Raw genomic sequence first — 18,409 nt, 5'->3', positions numbered from 1 at the left:
TAACAAAACATTCTTTAAAACATTCATTAATACTTTCCAACAGATATTTGTGGAAAACCAGCAAGTTTCTAAGATCAAGAAAAGTTAGCCAAGGAGCTGGAGATATGGCTCAGTGGTAGAGTGTTTTCCTAGTATATACAAGGCCCTGGGTTTGATCCCCTGTACGGAAAAAAAAAATTAGCCAGGGCTGGGTTTGGTGGCACAAGCCTGTAATTCCAATGACTCAGGAGACTGAGGCAGAAGTAATGCAAGTTCAAGTCCAGCCATGATTAGTGAGGACCTAAGCAACTCAAAAAGACCCTGTCTCAATTTTTTTTTTTTAAAAAGTGTTGGGATGGGGATGTAGCCCATTGGTAAAACATCCCTGGGCTCAATCTTCAGTACCATAAAATAAAAGTAAAAGAAAGGTTGGTCTGTCATTAATCCTGTGAGAGGCAGAACAGTGAGAAGAATACCAGCCTCGAAACTACATTACCTAGTTTCAAATTCTAAGTCTTTATTATTGTAAGACTTGGACAAATCACTTGACCCCAATGGGCCTCAGTTTTCTTATCTATAAAATGAGGACACTGGGGTTGAGGATATGGCTCAGTGATATAGTACATGCTTAGCATATGAAAAGCCCCAGATTCAATCCCTAACACTGCAATAAATATATATACATACATATACCTATATACATATCATACTTACATATGTATGTATGTGTGTGTGTGGGTGTGTGTGTGTGTATATATATATATATATATATATATATATATATATATATATACTTTTTCATACTTACTTTCTAGAGTTGTAGAAATTAAAGGCCTCAGAGTTTGTAAATGTCTAGTATGGTACCTGCCACAGAGTGTTACATTAGTGATAACTATTACTATCATTTCCTTCCTTATAAGACTTACCTTATAATCCCCAGTACCATAAAAAAAGACTTCCCTTATTTTTTGATATTTTCACATATCTAAAATCGAATAATTTTAACAAACTATGGGAGGATTACTCCACCACATACATCTCTCAAAAACTATATGTATTCCATGTTTTTAATAAGTCTATTAGAATCAAGGAAATATGGAATTATCTTTAGGAGTCTAAAAATGCTGAGGCACCTTGGCATGGAAAAGTAGACTTCAAATGACATGCTGGATCCTGAGTTAAGTAGCTCTCTTCCCAGGAAGCCAGCTTCTTTGTGTATGGCCTAGAGAAATTGGGAGCTGGCTGCTACCACATCCTGGGAAAGGATCCTCAAAAGGGCATCTCTGCCGGGTGTAGTGGCACACACCTATAATCCCAGCAACTCAGGAAGCTAAGGCAGAAGGTTCAAAAGTTCAAAACCAGCCTCAGAATGTTAGTGAGGTCCTAAGCAACTTAATGAGAACTTGTTTCAAAATAAAAAATAAAAAAGGGCTGGGGATATGGCTCAGTAGTTAATCCCCTCTTGGGTTTAATCCACAGTTACCACACACACACACACACACAAAAAAAAGACAAAGGATACCTCTTAGCCAGGTATGGTATTACACATCTGTAATCCCAGCTACTCAGGAAGCTGAGGCAGCAGGATCACAAATTCAAGACCAGCTGGACAAGTTAGGGAGACCCTGTCATAAAATAACAAATAAAAAGGGCTGGGGATGTAGCTCACTGGTAGAGTACCTGCCTAGCAAGTGTTAGGCCCTGGATTTGATTCCTAGCACCACGTGCGCATGCGCGCACACACACACACACACACACACACACACACACACACACACACACACAGCAAAAACAAACAAACAATAGGCCATTGCCTAACATCAGTGGTGTCCCCCTTCATCTCCAACTCCAACTCTAATACCATAAGAGATTTAACTTACGAGTCACTGTCCAGAGTCTGGTTTGTAATAACATTTCTTCCCTTGGGAGCATAGTTCCACTGTACATCGTGGATGCCCAGGTAGTAGACTCGAGTGGCCCCATCCGTCAGTAGAGGCCACAAGGATTGCATAAACAACAGAGCCCAAAGGAGGTGACCTGGCTCCATGGGCCACATTATTCTGGCAAATGAAAGCTGCTGGTACGAAAGAAAGAGAAGAAAAGGGTTTTGCATATGTCTGGAAAACTGAAAAGACAAAGGCCAGATGGAGTGACTAAAAGAGCAAATCCCAATTAGCCCAGTTTCTTGATCTTACCTGATTCCTTTCAATTCAACAAATGTTCAGTGATCTCTAAAGATGGGATATTGGAGGACAAAGTTAAAAAGTCACCTGTACTGCAAGTCATGTATCACTTCCTTCAGAACAGAAATCTTGATTTTGTTCCTTCAAAATATAGAAGGAAAAATATGCCCTGGCCCAGGGATCAGGAAAGAGGCACCAAATGTCTGATTAAGTCACATAGACTCACTTGGTACTTATATCAAGTCACTAATTCTTCTTTTGCCTGTTTCCCATAGGCAAAAAGGGAAGACTCATTGCTGCCACTTCTCATCATTTGTAAATTGTGTTGAGAAACAAATAAAAATTCATCAAAAGACATTTATAAAACCCAAAATAGAAACAGCCAAAATGTCCAAGAATACTAAAATGATGAGTAAATTGCATTTTATTCATACAATGGAATTCTATATGGCAATAATAATAAACAAAAGTACAACTGCTTGCAATATGGATAATTCTCACAAATGTAATGTTGCAGAAACAAATGAGACACAAAAGCATAAATACTGTATTGTTTATTTGATATAAAATACAAAATCACAGAAAAGTAATTTATGCTATTAGAATTAAGGATGGGGGTAGAGGGGGAGGGTAGTTCAGTGACAGAGCACTTGCCTAGCATATGTGAGGCCTGGAGTTCCATTCCCAGCACCACAAAAGAAAAAGGAGGAGGAGGAAGAAGAGGAGGTAGCATCATGGAAGAGGGTAATGCTTCTAATATCTGGTTTCTTGAACTATATGCCAGTTAGATTGTATATTAATTTGGTAAAAATATATTGACCTATAAAGTTAGGATTTATGCATATTTTGCATGCATTAACATGCAAAACTTCAAAAAAGTTTAAAATGAGGGCTGCAGTTGTGGCTCAGTGGTAGAGAACTTGCCTAGCAAATGTGAGGCACTGAGTTTGATCCTCAGCACCCCATAAAAATAAATACATATATTTTTTTCAAAGAACCAGCTTTTTGTTTTGTCAGTTTTTTGAATTGTTTCTTTTGTTTAAATTTCATTCATTTCCCTGACTTCCTTAACAAGTCTCCTAAAGCTCAAGAAATAAAATCAAGAACTAATAAATGGGATGGACTCAAACTAAAAACCTTCTTCTCAACAAAAGAAACAATCAATGAGGTAAAGAGAGAGCCTACATTTTGGTAGCAAATTTTTGCCACACAAAAGTCAGATAGAGCACTAAACTCCAGGGTATATAAAGGTCTCAAAAAATGTAACACCAAAAAAACAAACAACCCAATCAATAAATGGGCTAAGGAGCTAAACACACACTTCTCAGAAGAAGATACACATTTGATCAACAAATATATGAAAAAAATGTTCAACATCTCTAGTAATTACAGAAATGCAAATCAGAACTACTCTAAGATTTCATCTTACTCCAGTCAGAATGTCAGTTATCAATAATACAGACAACAATAAATGTTGGTGAGAATGTGGGGGGGAAGGCACAGTCATACATTGCTGGTGAGACTGCAAATTGCTGCAGCCAATATGGAAAGCAGTATGGAGATTCCTTAGAAAACCTGAAATGGTCGGGGGGCGGGCACTGAAGTGGTGGCTCAGTGGTAGAGTGTTTGCCTCACATGTGTGAGGCACTGAGTTCAATCCTCAGCACTGCATATAAACAAAAAAATAAATAAAATAAAGGTCCATCAACAACTAAAAAAATATTTTAAAAAAGAAAACCTGAAATGGAACCACCATTTGACCCAGCTATCCCTCTCCTTGGTCCATATCCAAAAGACTGAGCACACTATAGTAACACAGCCACATTAATGTTTTAGCAGCTCATTTCACAATAGCTAAAGTGTGGAAGCAACCGAGATGCCCTTCAATAGATGATGGATAAAGAAATGGTGGTATATATACACAATAGAATGTTACTCAGCATTAAAAGAGAATAAAATTATGGCATTTGCAGGTAAATGGACGAAGATGGAGAATATCATGCTAAGCAAAGTAAGCATATATCAAAAAACCAAAGGCCAAATATTCTTTCTGATAAATGGATGCTGATTCAATAATGGGAGGGACATGGGGAAAATGGAGGAAATTGGATGGGGCAAAGGGGGGAAAAAGAGGGGTGAGGGTATGGGGGCAGGAAAGATGGTGGAATGAGATGGATATCATTACTCTAGGTACATGTATGACTACACATATAGTGTGATACTACATGGTATACAACCAGAGAAATGAAAAGTTGTTCTGCAATTGTACAATTAATCAAAATGCATTCTGCTGTCATATGTACCTAATTAAAATTAATTAATTAATAAAAATAATAGAAGAAAATATTCTAAATATTAAAATAAATAAAGTTATTTTTAAAAGTTTAAAATGAAATAAAAAACAAAAGAGAGAGCTGAGCATGGTGGCACCAGTAATCCCAGCAACTTTGGAGGCTGAAGCAAAAGGATCGAAAGTTAAGACTAGCCTCATCAATTTAGTGAGCCCTGAAGCAATTTAGTGAGATCCTGTCTTGAAATTAAAAAATGAAAAGGGCTGGGGATATGGTTCAGCAGTTGAGCAATCCTGGGCTCAATCCCCAGTACAAAAAAGTAAGAGTATATGCAGGAAATATATTGAACTTTTCAGAAGAAATGTTCTTTGCTGATCCCAAAGGCTATGTATAAACCCATTTCACAGGTCCAATTCAGACTCAGAATTAGACCCATGCTTCCTAACCCCTTATTTCAGCATTATAAACCAGAAAATTATATTTTGGTTTTTTTCAAAATCAAATTTTGAAAAAAATTATATATTATATTTGAATAAAGCTTTCATATCATTTCATAGCTAGTCAAACTCAGAAACAAAAACAACATCACATAAACACACATATACACATATTTGCATACTCAGGCATATGTGGTATTACTTAAAGGTAGAGATAAAGACATTTGCATAATATATAGAACCACAGTCACAAGAGACTTAGTCACCTTCAGAGTAATAATAATAATAATAATAAATCAGTATTTTTTGTGTGTTCATGGTACAACAATTCTAGGTGTTTTGCATAGATTAAATCACTTAATTCTCACAACCACTCTATGAAATAGATGCCTATTATTATCCCCATATTACAGTGGAGGAACTGCAGAACAGAGGTGTAAAGTAATTTGCCCAAGGCCATCTAGTTAACAATCAGTAGAGTTGGGATTTGATCCCAGGGAGTATGACTTCAGCACCTATGATCTTAATTGCCATGTCCTACTACCTTCCATGAAACCGTAGTTGGACACTCATGTATATGCACAGAAAACATGCATATGCCCAAATCCAAGCTATATCTAGGAAAAAATACACACCCTCTAAAATACACAATTACATGTGATTGGGATCACATTAGAAATAGACATACATACATAGAGATAATAATAATAATGATGATGATAGTTACCATTCATTGCAAGATTGCCACATACAAAATACCATGTTCAGTGGATTATAAAAATTATTTCACTAAATCTTCAAGCACATGAAAGAGGGACTTTTTTTTTTCTGGCTCTGGGAATGGAACTCAGGACCTTATACATGAGAGTCAGCTACCTGCCCAGCCCAGAAATAGTGACTATTAAATAGAAATTAAATCCCCAACACCACACACACACACCGTAAGAAATTAAAAGCTATGCACTGATTTACATATGGATAGGAAAGTCCCAGAAATGTACCCCAGCTAGGCCCATTTATTTACCCTGATTGAAAAAAAAAAACAATAGACTTCCTTACAAACTCTCAGGTCTCTCCATATACAGCAATCATACAAGTATTATTCCATAGTCTCCAAATTACATTTTTCAGAAAGTCCTTGATGAACGACACAGTAGCACACATCTGTAATCCCAGCAACTCAGGAAGCTGAGGATTGCAAGTTCAAGGCCAGCCTCAGCAACTTCCCAAGGCCATAAACGACCTAGCAAGATCTTTTCTCAAAATAAAAAGTAAAAAGTGCCAGGAATGTAGCTCAGTGGTAAAGTGCCCCTGAGTTCAATTCCCAGTACCAAAAAAAAAGAAGGAGGAGGAGGAAGAGGGAGGAGGAGGAGGAGGAGGAGGAGGAGGAGGAGGAGGAGGAGGGAAGCCCTTAATGTAAGGGAGGATCTGTTTTGGGGTTCTTCTTTCTAAAATCTGGCTCTTGAACTGATTGTTTTTCTAGCCTTAGGTATTATTTTACAACTCTGAACTATTTTCTCATCTGTGAAGTTGGTATAATAATATCAACCTTGGAGAAACAAATCAGAAAACTTACATGAAAGGCCCCTGGTGAAATCAGTTTGGAACGTGGTAGATAGTCACTACTAGTTTCCTTCTGTACCTTCTCAATCCTGGATACAGTCTATTAATTTTTCCTTACTGTCTCCCACAAACCATAATTTCTGTATTTCTACTTCAAGAGCTAACTTATTTTTCAACTATTCCAGAAGGTCATCTCCAGTTTCTCCATATCACTGCCCTTTGAAAAGCTACTTACTCTGTATAGCACTCAACTGAATTAAACCAGACTTTCTATCATTACATTTCTGAGCTGCCTGATAAATATCTTCATCTCCTAGATTGGCCTACAAACTCTTTGAGAGTGGATATCATGTCATAGAGATCTCTGTGTATTTATTGCCAGATGTGGTGATGAAGGCCCAGTAGTGGGCCATAACAATTATTGCTAATGTTGGCTCTAGTCCAAGTTCTGCCACTAGTTTAAAGAGTGAGTTTAGGCAAGTTTTTTCACCTTAATTAAGCTAAGTTTCCCATGTATAAAATAATACAATAGCCAAGTGCAGTGGTGCACACCTGTAGTCCCAGCAGCTCAGCAGGTTGAGGCAGGAGGATCACGAGTTCAAAACCAGCTTCAGCAAAAGTGAGGACCTAAGCAACTCAGTGAGACACTGTCTAAATAAAACACAAAATAGAGTTGGGGATGTGACTCAGTTGTCAAGTGTCCCTGAGGTCAATCCCTGGTACCAAAACTAATAATAATAATAATAATAATAATAATAATAATAATAATAATACAATAGCCAAGTGTGATGGTATATGCCAATAATCCCAGCAACTCAGGAGACTGAGGCAGGAAGATCATAAATCTGAGTCCAGACTCAGCAACTTAGTAAGATCCTGACTCAAAATTTAAATAAATAAATAAATAATGGAATATATATAGCTAAATGACATAGTTCTTATTTTTTGAGAGTTATCAAAATTTTACAATCTAAAAAAATGCACAAATGAGGTCTGGGGATATAGCTCAATTGGTAGAATGCTTGCCTCACATGCACAAGGCCCTGGGTTCAATCCCAAGTACCCCCCCCCACATATACACACACACACACACAAAAATGCACAAATATAGAAATATAAAAAATGTGGTCTAGTCAGGCACAGTGGCACATGCCTGTAATCCCAGTGGCTAGGAAAGCTGAGGCAAGAGTATTACAAGTCTGAGGCCAACCTCGTCAACTTTTGGGGCCCTCACTCAAAATTAGAAAAAAAAATGTTTAAAGGGCTGGCAATGTGGCTCAGTGATTAAGCACCCCTGGTTTAACCTCTAGTACAAAAATAATATAATATAGAATGAGTTCTCAGAGTTATTCCAGCTCTCACATGATGTAAAATACTCATATTCACTAATAAAATATAGATATACTCACATGCATCTACATACAGGACCATATATGGTCACACAAATAGCCATTCCTTGGAAACTTCAACAGGAAGGAGTGTTCTTTGTTCATTATAAATCTGAATGCAACATGACCATATTCAAGCTTCCTTTTCAGAAAGGTATCAGCAAGACAGTTGTGCATTGAACTTACTTATCTAGAGAGAAAACTGGCCCAGGTAAGAGTTCCACAATTGGAGAAGCACATGGTAAGCTTGGAAATATTCCCAGGAGAAACTAGTACAGACCTGCAGCATACAATGGACAAGCATTCATAGGTGGTGACTAAGGGTCCAAAGGGCTTAGGCAATAGAACCTGGGGAAAATGCTACCTAGCATTCACCTAGCAGTTTCCACTTAACAATGTTCCTCATATTTGCCATCTTATTTAATTCTCAAAATCTTGTGAGATAAGGAGTCCACATTTGTATCCTGGACACAGGCTTGAAAATCACACTACCTAGCACTGTGACCTAGTTATGGTTTATTACTCTAGCCATAGAAGTCTTCATCTTTAATACTATTAGCTGTTTCATAAAGTTGTGTGGATAAAATGAATTAATACCTCTAAGGGCAAAAAACACAAATAAATGCTTAAGTGCACAAGTGGCCAAAAATTTTTAGTGGCTGTTACTATTACAAGTAAGAAAATAGCCAGGCACAGTGGCACATGCCTATAATTTCAGTTACTCAGGAGTCTGGGACAGGAGAATTCTATGTTTGAGGCCAGTTTGTGCTACTAGAGAGACCTTGTCTTAAAATTAAAAAAATAAAATAAAATAAAATAAAATAAAATAAAAAGACCGGGATGTAGCCAGTGGTAAAGCATGCTTAGATTCACTCTCCAGTATGGGGTTGAGTGGGGGAAAGGGAGAGAGGAAAACAGAGGAAGAGAGAGACAGAGCCGATATAGAAATGGAACCTGTCAAAGCTAAAAAAAAACTTTACCTTTTTGTTTGTTTTGCTTTGCTTTGCTTTGTGGTGCTAGGAATCAATCTCAAGGTCTGTGCATGCTAGGCAATGAACTATATACCCTAGCCCAGAGCTTTGCCATTTTATGAACAGTCACAAATATGTATATACTCTTAAATTTATGATATACAGTGAAACATTCTAGCCATACAGACACATGAATATGGGTATAAAAATACACACAATCAAGCTGAGCACTGTGGTTCATACCTGTAATTCCAGTGCCTTGTGAGGCTGAGGCAGGAGACCACAAGTTCCAGGCAAGCCTTAGCAACTTAGCAAGATCCTGTCTCAAAATTAAAAAAAAAAAATAAATTAATCCAGGTGCAATGATGCACTCCTGTAATCCCAGAGGCTCCAGAGGCTGAGAAAGGAGGATTGCAAGTTCAAAGCCAGCCTCAACCATTTAGCAAGGCCCCAAGCAACTTACTGAGACCCTGTCTTCAAACTAAAAAAGGTTGGAGATGTGGTTCAGTGATAAAGTGCCCCTGGGTTAAATTCCTGGTACCAAAAGTAAAATAAAAGAGCTGGGGAAGTAGCTTGGTGGTAGAACACCCCTGAGTTCAATCCTCAGTATGGAAGAGGAGGGAAAGCCAGAACTTTTGATTCAGACAAACTTAGGTTTGAGTACTGTTTTCAGTTGTGTTTATATGTGGTAACTTTATACAGTAACCAGGACTTAGTAGGCACCTGATAAATATTGGTTTTTCTTCCTTCTAATTAATGACTTCCTTTCTTCTCCCCAAGGCTGAATTTGTCATAGTTGCTGCTGCTGCTGGTGCTTCTGCTGCTGCTGCTGTTGTTGTTGTTTAATTTGGTACAATCATACACTTTAAGAGCAGAAAAAAGAAAGAATACATAAACTCCTTGAGAAATACTTGGTTATTTCATAGTAAAGTGGAAAGAGTTCAGGCACCAGAAAATATATTGGTGCCAGTTCTGGATTCAATGTTTATTCATTATATGACCTTGAGCAAGTCATCTAACTTTCTGAGCTTAAGTTTCCTCATCTCTTAAATGGGGATAATATCTACCTTAGGCCCCTCATTAGAAGGTTATGAAGTTCAAATGAGATGAAAGATGTGAAATTCCTCGGGCTGGGGTTGTGGCTCAGCAGTAGAGCACTCACCTTGCATGTGCAAGGCCCTGGATTCAATCCTCAGCATCACATAAAAATAAATTAAAAAGTAAATAAAGGTATTGTGTCCAACTACAAATAAAAAAATAAATATTTTTAAAAAAGAAATTTGTGTCCAAACTTTTCACTTGGGCAAGCATACTATTCTTTTCTAAACCCCTAGAAAAGGAAAAGGGCAAGAGAAAAGGAAAAATGAAATAGGTAAGGTGAGCAAGAATCCTCAGAAAAAGTAAAAGGAAAAATTTTAAACTCAAAATGAAGGCAGAAAGAAGAGACATTCAAAGAAAGGAAAAGCTAAAGAGAATTTCTGGGCTTCTGGGAATAGGACATACTTTAAATAATGTGTACTGAGACCTTATTTCAACCTGGAGAGAAGGTCAACCACAATAAGTCAAGCCTTTCCCAGCTTTTCCTTCCTGTCATCCATCCCCAGTGTCACCTGGGCCTGGTCATCATCATTCATCATGATTTGCATCACTGTTTTCCCTAGAATTTGCAAGTTGTTCCTTTAATGTGACAATTCTCTTTTCCCTCTCTCTCCATTTCCCTTTCTAAGGTGGGTACACTGGACTGAACAGGCTCATCTCAGACAAAAGACCACTCAAGTAAATAAGATGGCTGAGGTACCCTTGGGACCCTGTCTCCAATTTCTCAGAAGTCTTCCTAATAACACTCTCCATCAAGATTTCTTTTAGGGGGCTGGGGTTGTGGTTCAGTGGCAGAGCACTTGCCTCACATGTGTGAGGCCCTAGGATGGATCCTCAGCACCACATAAAAATAAATAAATGAAGGTATTGTGTCCATCTACAACTAAAAAAGTTAAATAAAGTTTCACCTTGTGGTTCTCTGCTTTCTTAACTCTTTGTTGCTCTTTCTTCACCCTGTGATAAAAAATATACTGAATTTAAAGACCTTAATTCAAATACCATCTCTTGTCTATAAGAGCTATATGATCTTTCAATAAATTATTTTCATCTATCTGAGGCTCAGTTTTCTCATCCCAAAAATGGTAGTTTTGAGGCTCAAACAAAATAATGGATATTTGAGCCCCCAACAAAGGACTTGTTTGTCATATAATAGACGCTCAGTGATGAGAAACTGAATGCATTATAGATCCACACATTCAAATAAATCTTTAGAAACCATCTTTTTTGATGATATATATAGAAAACTGAGTGATAAAGGGGTTTGTTCAAAGTCACACAGCCAGTTACTAGCAAAGCCAGAATTTGAACCCATGTTTACTAAAAGATCCCTGCTATTTAGACAGTAAGAGTGAAAAATTAGTTCAGACTTTTAATTTAGTTCAACTATCAGTTATTGGCTTACTCTGTGACTAACTGGTCTTAAAATATGAAACCAAGCATGAATGATTTCAAGGGTTTGCACCTCCCATTTACGTAGTCTTTAGGTTCTTTCCCTAAAAAAAAGTCTCCCCAACCTAGGAGACAGAAGATGAGCAAGCTGTTTCGACAGGAAAATGATCTCTTTTGTATGACTCCAGACTTGTCCCAGAAACAGTCAAACCAGTGTGATCCTGGCCATTTTGGAGAGACAAAAGGAGCCTATTGTCTCCTGTAACTTCCCTCTGCACCCAGCCAAACTTCCTCTAACTTCTTTCCAACTGACTTTCTCTTCCACCAGCCCAGGACTTCCCTAACCCCAGCTGAATAAGGATTTTTGCATAGGAAGACCGATGAGGTTGTTTGGAAAGAGCAAAGAAAGCTTACCTTTGCTAGAGAAAACCCTTCCATATTCATGTCAGCGGCCCAATGATGCTGAACTGCAGACCCCAGCCTGAGCCTGCCAGCCCTGTTCACTCAGTATCCTGGGTTACAGGGCCTTTCTCATAAATTAAGTCCGGGACTCCAGTTTGGCGGGGATTACTGGGGTGTGTGGAATGGGGGAGGGGACAGAGCTGGGTGCCCTCTTTTCCAGAAACTAAACTACAGGAATGTCCTGTTCCGGGGCCTGGTTTGGTACAAAACCCGGGATGGTTCTTTGACCATATCCGGGTGTTTTCCAAATCCTGGTTAGGATCTGAACAAGAGGAATTACAAGGAGGTGGGCTGCATTCTGTTATCGCAGCTTACTAGTTGGTTTTTGCTGAGCCAGGAAGGGAATGCACAGTCAGAGGGGACAGCCAAGCCCGCAGGCAGATTCCAACAGTCCCATTTAAAAAGTAGGCTGTGCTGGGGATATAGTTCAATGATAGAGTGCTTACCTAGCATTCTGGAGGCCCTCGGTTCAAGCCCCAGCTAACACAAGAAGAGATAGAAAAAGAGAAATGGGTCCTTTATAAGAATTACTAGATATGGGAAGAATCTCCATCAGCTTCAACTTCCTTTTGCTCAGAAGAACAATTAACAGCACTGTCTATTATCCATAGTCATGGCTGGTTAGTAATAGATAAAAATAAAACTAGCAAGAAAACAAACAGCTGGTCCAATATATGTGCATTGTCTCATTTAAGTCTCACAATTATCTTGTGAACTAGGTATTGTAAGTCTCCATGTTTTACAACTGAGGTAAATGAAGCTTGTAGAGGAAAGGTAACTTGTTCAAGGTCACACATTTAAGAAGTAAAAGGGGGAACTTGTACTGAATCTGACTAGACTCTTAGGTTTGGCACTACCATACTGTGCTACTAGGGAGAGAAATAGCTCCACTGAGGTGGCTTACTTAATTATTGAGTGACCACCAGTCACCACTGGATTTGTTTAATAACATTTTCTGTCTGATGGAATCAGATGGAACTAGAAGATATCCCAGATTAATAGGTTTGCCAACAGCCTGAAAACTAAGACATCCCAATAAAATTAGAAATAATTTTAAAAAGAAAATAGGCCTTAAAACTTTAGGGTGAAACTGAAATCTGGATTTATTTAAACTCCGAGGTCATCCCTCTTCCTGCTAGAAAGAAAAGTTAGTGAAAAATGACTGGCCTGAATAAAATGACCTAGGTCCCAGCTTGCTTTGGGATCTTGCTTTGGCAATACTGCTATGTGGTTTTGGCCCAGGACCTTCTCTTCTCTGAGCCTATTTCTATTTATATAAAGAAGGCTTTGAATTAGATATGGAGACTCCCAGATCTGTAAAATTAAATATCCCAGATTCCATAAAGAAGGCACATTCTAAAATATTAAGAGTAGAAGAGAAAGCAGTGTACAAAGATGCAAGGTATAAGGAAAGAATGGGTGGGGAATAATTCATGGAGATAAGCCGGAATACCCCATTCTTTGGAAAGAACAGCATTTACTCACCAGACACAGGTCTAGGAAGATGACAGGTATAATGGTAGTCCTACCACCTCGTATCCTTACTTTGTAATGAAGAGATCTTGGCTAGGAACAGATGCTGTTCTTCAGATAAGCCGACACATTTTCGTCTCCCAGATTTAAAGAGTCTGGAGCAGGGTCCAGGGAAAAAGGACTTTCAGAAAGAAGACTGAGCTGGTGGGGCAAAGTCTAGGTAATAAAACTCTAGAAGTTCTTAAGAGTGCTCAGACACTTAGGAGCTGCCCCATGGATTGCAGCCCAGGCCAAATAAAGTGAACACTCCAGTAAAGAAAAGGGAGGAGCCACTAGCCTCAGCCCTCAGAAAAGCTCAGTGGTCAGTCAAAGGAAGCTGAATCAGGCCACGGCAGCGCCTGGGATTATCTCTGCCTGGCACAGATGTGGACCTTGAAGCTGAAGAGGGAAGGAGAGAACCAAACCCATTAACCTAGGATCCAAGTCCAGGCTCTAAGGCATTTATGACAGGGAGGGGAAGGGATAAGGCCTCTCCTCTGACTCATGAAAGACAACAAGAAACAGGTCATTATAGACGCTCTTGAGTCAACACAGGGAAGACTGCGGAAGGCCAGCTAGGCCAGATTTCCGGACTTGTATTATTTATTCACCAATTTCATTGAAAGGACACATGGTGCCCACCTCTTCTGTAAATCCCAGGCACCTGTCTGTTGCCTGATCTCAGGAGTCACTTGAAAAGCATTTTTAAGTAGATGAAGGGTTGAAAATTTTTCTTGTAGAAGGTAGTTTAGTAAATATTTTATTTGGAGAACATAAAGTTTCTATATGTCATAATTACTCAAATCTGTAGTGTAACCCATAAAGTATATATGTATAATAATAATAAATTCACTACAAAAAATAAGCATCAGGCAAGAATTGACAGCTCCTCATAGACTTCTTTTATAATATAGCCATTTGAAATATGACATCACTATCACTAAAATGGAATGAGGGGGCTGTGGTTGTGGCTCAGTGGTAGAGCGCTTGCCTAGCACATGTGAGGCCCTGGGTTCAATCCCCAGCACCACATAAAAATAAATAAACAAAATAAAAGGATTTTGTCAATCTACAACTAAAAATATTTTTAAAAATAAATAAATAAAATGGAATGAGACATCTTGGATTGCAATCCAATTCTGGCATTTCCTGAATCTACAACCTTGGAAAAGTAGTTTATCTCTCTAAATTCAATTTTAACTTCTGTAAAATGGGGATAAAAATAACTATTTCATATGAATATTTTGAGGAAACAAATAAAATTATACACATACTATTACATATTAACACAATGACTGGCACAATAAAGAGATAAAAATTGGAGTTGTTTTAATATTGTGGGGGTTTGCTAGGGATTGAGCCTAGGGGTACTTAAACACTAAGCCACATTCTCAGCCTTTTTATTTTTTATTTGGAGATGGGGTCTTACTAAGTTGCTGAGGGCCTCAATAAGTTGCGGAGGCTGGGTTTGAATTTGTGATCCTCCTCCTTAACCCCCAGAGCCACTGAGATTACAGGTGTGCACCACTGCACCCAGCTTAATTTTTGATGATAAATAAATAAATCTAAATTATCATTTCCTTATTAATGCAAGTTATTGTAATTTATGACTAAAAGGAAGAATGATTTAAGAATGTTGGCTTTGCATTCTACTTATGCTACTAAAGAGCCCATGGTAGCTGAACATGATGGCACAGGCCTGCAATCCCCACAACTAGAGAGGCTGAGGCAAGAAGATGACAAATTCAAGGCCAGACTCAACAAACTAGCAAGCCTCTCAGTGACTTAGAAAGATCCTTTCTCAAAATATAAATTAAAAAGGACTATAGATGTAGCTCAGTGGTAAATAACCCCTGGGTTCAATCTCCACTACTAAAACAAAAATAAAAATATAAGTAAATAAACAAACAAAATAGATGAAAGCAGGGTTATTCTAGTAACCTGGGAGGGAGAGAGGAAATGGGTATGACCAAAAGGACCCAGGTAAGCAGCATACTTGGTAGGCCTGCACTCCCAGACAATGTGGTTAAACTTGATGCCCCAAAAATAAACCTCCAGGACACTGAAAGCACATTATGAGAAGCACAAGATCAGAAGGTTTTTAATGGGGCTTCAAGTCTTAAGTCTGTCACTAATCAATGCCTTCATTTATTCATCTATTTAATCAACATTTCCAGGTTACTCCAGTATAGACCATCAGAAGGGCATGGCCCTAGGGTAACTTCAAAGACAAGATGATCCCAGAAACTTCATAATTAGGGCAACACTGACTGGTGAGAAAAGTGTGGGGTTTGGAGTTAGAAAGACTAGGGTTGCCATATGTTCACACTCATTTATATAAACTAAGAAGTTGATCTCATAGAATAGAGAGCAATAATAGTCATTAGAGACTGCAAAAGGCAAGGGGGAGATGGAACAGAAAGAAGTTGGATAAACAGCATCAAACCACAGAGAAGAGTAATTAATTCTAATTTTCTATAACATAGTAAGGTAACTATTGATTACAACAATCTATGATACATCTCAATGTCATTTAAATATATTTTCTTTTGAGACAGATGAACTTGTGAACCTCTTGCTTCAGTTTCACAAGTAGCTGGAATTACAGTCATGGAACACCAAGCCTGGCCTTTTGTAATTTATTTCAAGATAACCAGGGGAAACTGGACAAAGGGGCACACTCTTGTAATCCCAGTGATTTGAGAGTCTGAAGCACGAGAATCGAAAGTTCAAAGCTAGCCTAGCAAATTAGTAAGACCCTGAGCAATTTAGAGGTATCCTGTCTCAAAATTTTTAAAATGAAATTTTTAAAAAAGGCATGGGGAAGTGATGTATCTCAGTATTTTAGCGCCCCCTGGGTTCAATTTCTGGGAAGAAGAAAAAGGAGAAGGAGAATGAGAAGGATCAAAAAAGATAAGGGGGTGTGTTGTGGCTCAGTGGTAGAGTTTGCCAAGTATGAAGCACTGGATTCGATCCTCAGTACCACATAAAAAAAAATAAATAGGGCTGGGGATTTGGCTCAAGCGGTAGTGCGCTCGCCTGGCACACGTGCGGCCCGGGTTCGATCCTCAGCACTACATACCAACAAAGATGTTGTGTCTGCCGAGAACTAAAAAATAAATATTAAAAACTCTCTGTCTCTCTCTCCCTCTCTCCTTTCTCACTCTCTCTTTAAAAAATAAAATAAATAAATACATATATTCTGTCCACCTAAAACTAAAAAGTAGATATAAGAAAATGATAACAGGAGAGTACAAAATTCCCAACATGTAAAAATGATTAATGTTGAAAGTGAGGAAATTGCTTATTACCATTATTTGGTAATTACTCATTGTATAAATGTATCAAATATCATATTATACCATATACCACATTTGATGTACAAATGTTATTATGTGTAAATATATATATAAACACACACATACACACAGAGAGACAGAGAAAAATCAGGGGTTATATCCTGACTGTGTCCTGAACTGTGACTTTGGGAAAGTCACTTAACTTTTCTGTCCCTAGTTCCTCAGCTCTTTAACTGGAACATTAATACACGCATGACTGGAATCTTCTGAGGATTCAAAATGCTGGCAATTGTGTGAGCTCTTGGCACAGGGTTCAGCATGTTGGGGACCCTCAAGAAATATTCTTCCCTTTCTCATCTTCCCTGCAGGGAAATTTTGTGACACTGTCAGCACATGGTGCAAAGCAAAAGTCAGAGGCAGTGCCCTGGCATAGCTGGTGCCCTGCTTTATCTCGGGACCCTTGGATGAGCTTGTGCTTAGCAGATCTTGAAAAGAAGGCCTGTGGGGGGGAAGGTGGAGGGGCATGGGGAAGGGGCTGTGCCCCAGAAACCTCACCTCAGACTCCACATGTCTGAAGCCACAGCCCTCCCTTTTCACGCCCCATCACCACTCCTAGCCAGCGACTCCACCACACTCTGAAAAGGCTGCTCTCCATGGCTGTGATGTGTGACTCTCCTGGGCTCCTCTGGGGACCCTGGGAACACTGTGTGGTGCTTGAATTCCACTTGCAGCTTCCTCCAGTCCTCAAGGCAGTGGGTCTCAAACTTGAGGGTGCATCAGATTCCCTCCAGGCTTGTGAACACCCCAGGCTCTGCTTCAGTGGGTCCTGGGTGGGGCCAAGCAATTGCATTCCTCACAAATTCCCAGGGGCTGCCTCAGCTGCTGTCTGAGGACCTTGCTTGAAAGGCCACTGTGGCTCTAAGGGACCCTGGCTCTCAAGCTGCTCACTGCATCTGCAGACTGACCCTTGAGCTCCACTCTTCTGGCCTTCAGGTGTCCGTTCTTTGGGCTTGGGTCCAAAACACATTTTCTTCCTTCCGTCTCCTGGTTCTTCATTCATGAGGAGTCTCCCCAGGAGTCCTCCCTACCCGCTTTGGCCCAGCCCTTCCAGCCTGCCTGAGTGAACCCCCCTTCTCGCTGCCTGTTCAGTGGCCATGTCTTCCTTTCCAGCTGCCTGTCTCTAGCAGCTCTCTGAATCCCTTCAGCTCCTCTTTCCAGCTCGCCTCCACTTTTTTATCTGGCTTCCTGATGGTGGGTTCTGGCCATGGCAAGCCTGCTTTGGAACTTGGCTCTGCCTCCCCCTAAAATGTGTGAAGTAGGGGAAGTCACAGGGTTCTCTGAGCTTTTGTTTTGTCATCTGTTGAATCCAGCTGTGAACATAAAATGGAAGAAGGTCTGTAAATGGCCTGGTGTGGCACATGTCACACAGTGTGTGCTCAACAAGTGCTGGTGGTCTTTTACCTTATATAAACATCTCTTGTGTACTCTGAATACTTAAATTTCAAGGATAACAGTAAGGTTACTAAGTCAGATATGTGTTTTGGGATTCTGTTCCTTTTGACAAAAACTGGCATTGTTATAGCCAATTTATAATTCCTTACTGCTTTCAATAGATACTTTCAAGTTGTATGTGAATTATAGGCAGAAAAAAATATCATAAAGAAGGATACCTGTTTTTCAAGGCAATTAATTGATGCAGAAAGAGCTGGGGCTGTAACTTAGTTTGTAGAGCACTTGCTTAGCACTTGTGAGGTATTCGGATCCTGTTGTCCATCTACAACTACAAAAATTTTTAAATGATGCAGAAAATTTTAAAATATGGTATATATACTAATGA

At 39.2% G+C, this 18,409-nt stretch overlaps 1 protein-coding gene across 7 annotated transcripts in view; it reads right to left on the bottom strand.

The window, feature by feature from the left end:
- Heph (hephaestin) overlaps positions 1-13,471 on the bottom strand; it is a 79,752-nt gene extending 66,281 nt beyond the window's left edge. Inside the window, exons 1-5 of one of the 7 annotated variants that reach the window (XM_078034644.1) lie at positions 13,247-13,471; positions 10,819-10,864; positions 9,536-9,675; positions 9,056-9,131; positions 1,860-2,053 (exon numbers count right to left, since the gene is read on the bottom strand). In XM_078034644.1, coding sequence (XP_077890770.1) covers positions 1,860-2,035 — 176 coding nt within the window. In that variant the 5' untranslated portion in view covers positions 2,036-2,053; positions 9,056-9,131; positions 9,536-9,675; positions 10,819-10,864; positions 13,247-13,471. Of the gene's footprint in view, positions 1-1,859; positions 2,057-9,055; positions 9,132-9,535; positions 9,676-10,818; positions 10,865-11,713; positions 11,969-13,246 lie in introns of those variants that run through there. The other 6 variants (XM_078034645.1, XM_078034643.1, XM_078034642.1 and 3 more) reach the window with 6 other exon arrangements.
- Between the last annotated feature and the right edge of the window lie 4,938 nt (positions 13,472-18,409).

Source organism: Ictidomys tridecemlineatus, chromosome X (genome assembly GCF_052094955.1).
Source record: "Ictidomys tridecemlineatus isolate mIctTri1 chromosome X, mIctTri1.hap1, whole genome shotgun sequence".
NCBI classification, from domain to species: domain Eukaryota; kingdom Metazoa; phylum Chordata; class Mammalia; order Rodentia; family Sciuridae; genus Ictidomys; species Ictidomys tridecemlineatus.
The sequence above is the reverse complement of the archived record's forward strand: the minus strand, read 5'-3'. Positions and strand labels throughout refer to the sequence as shown.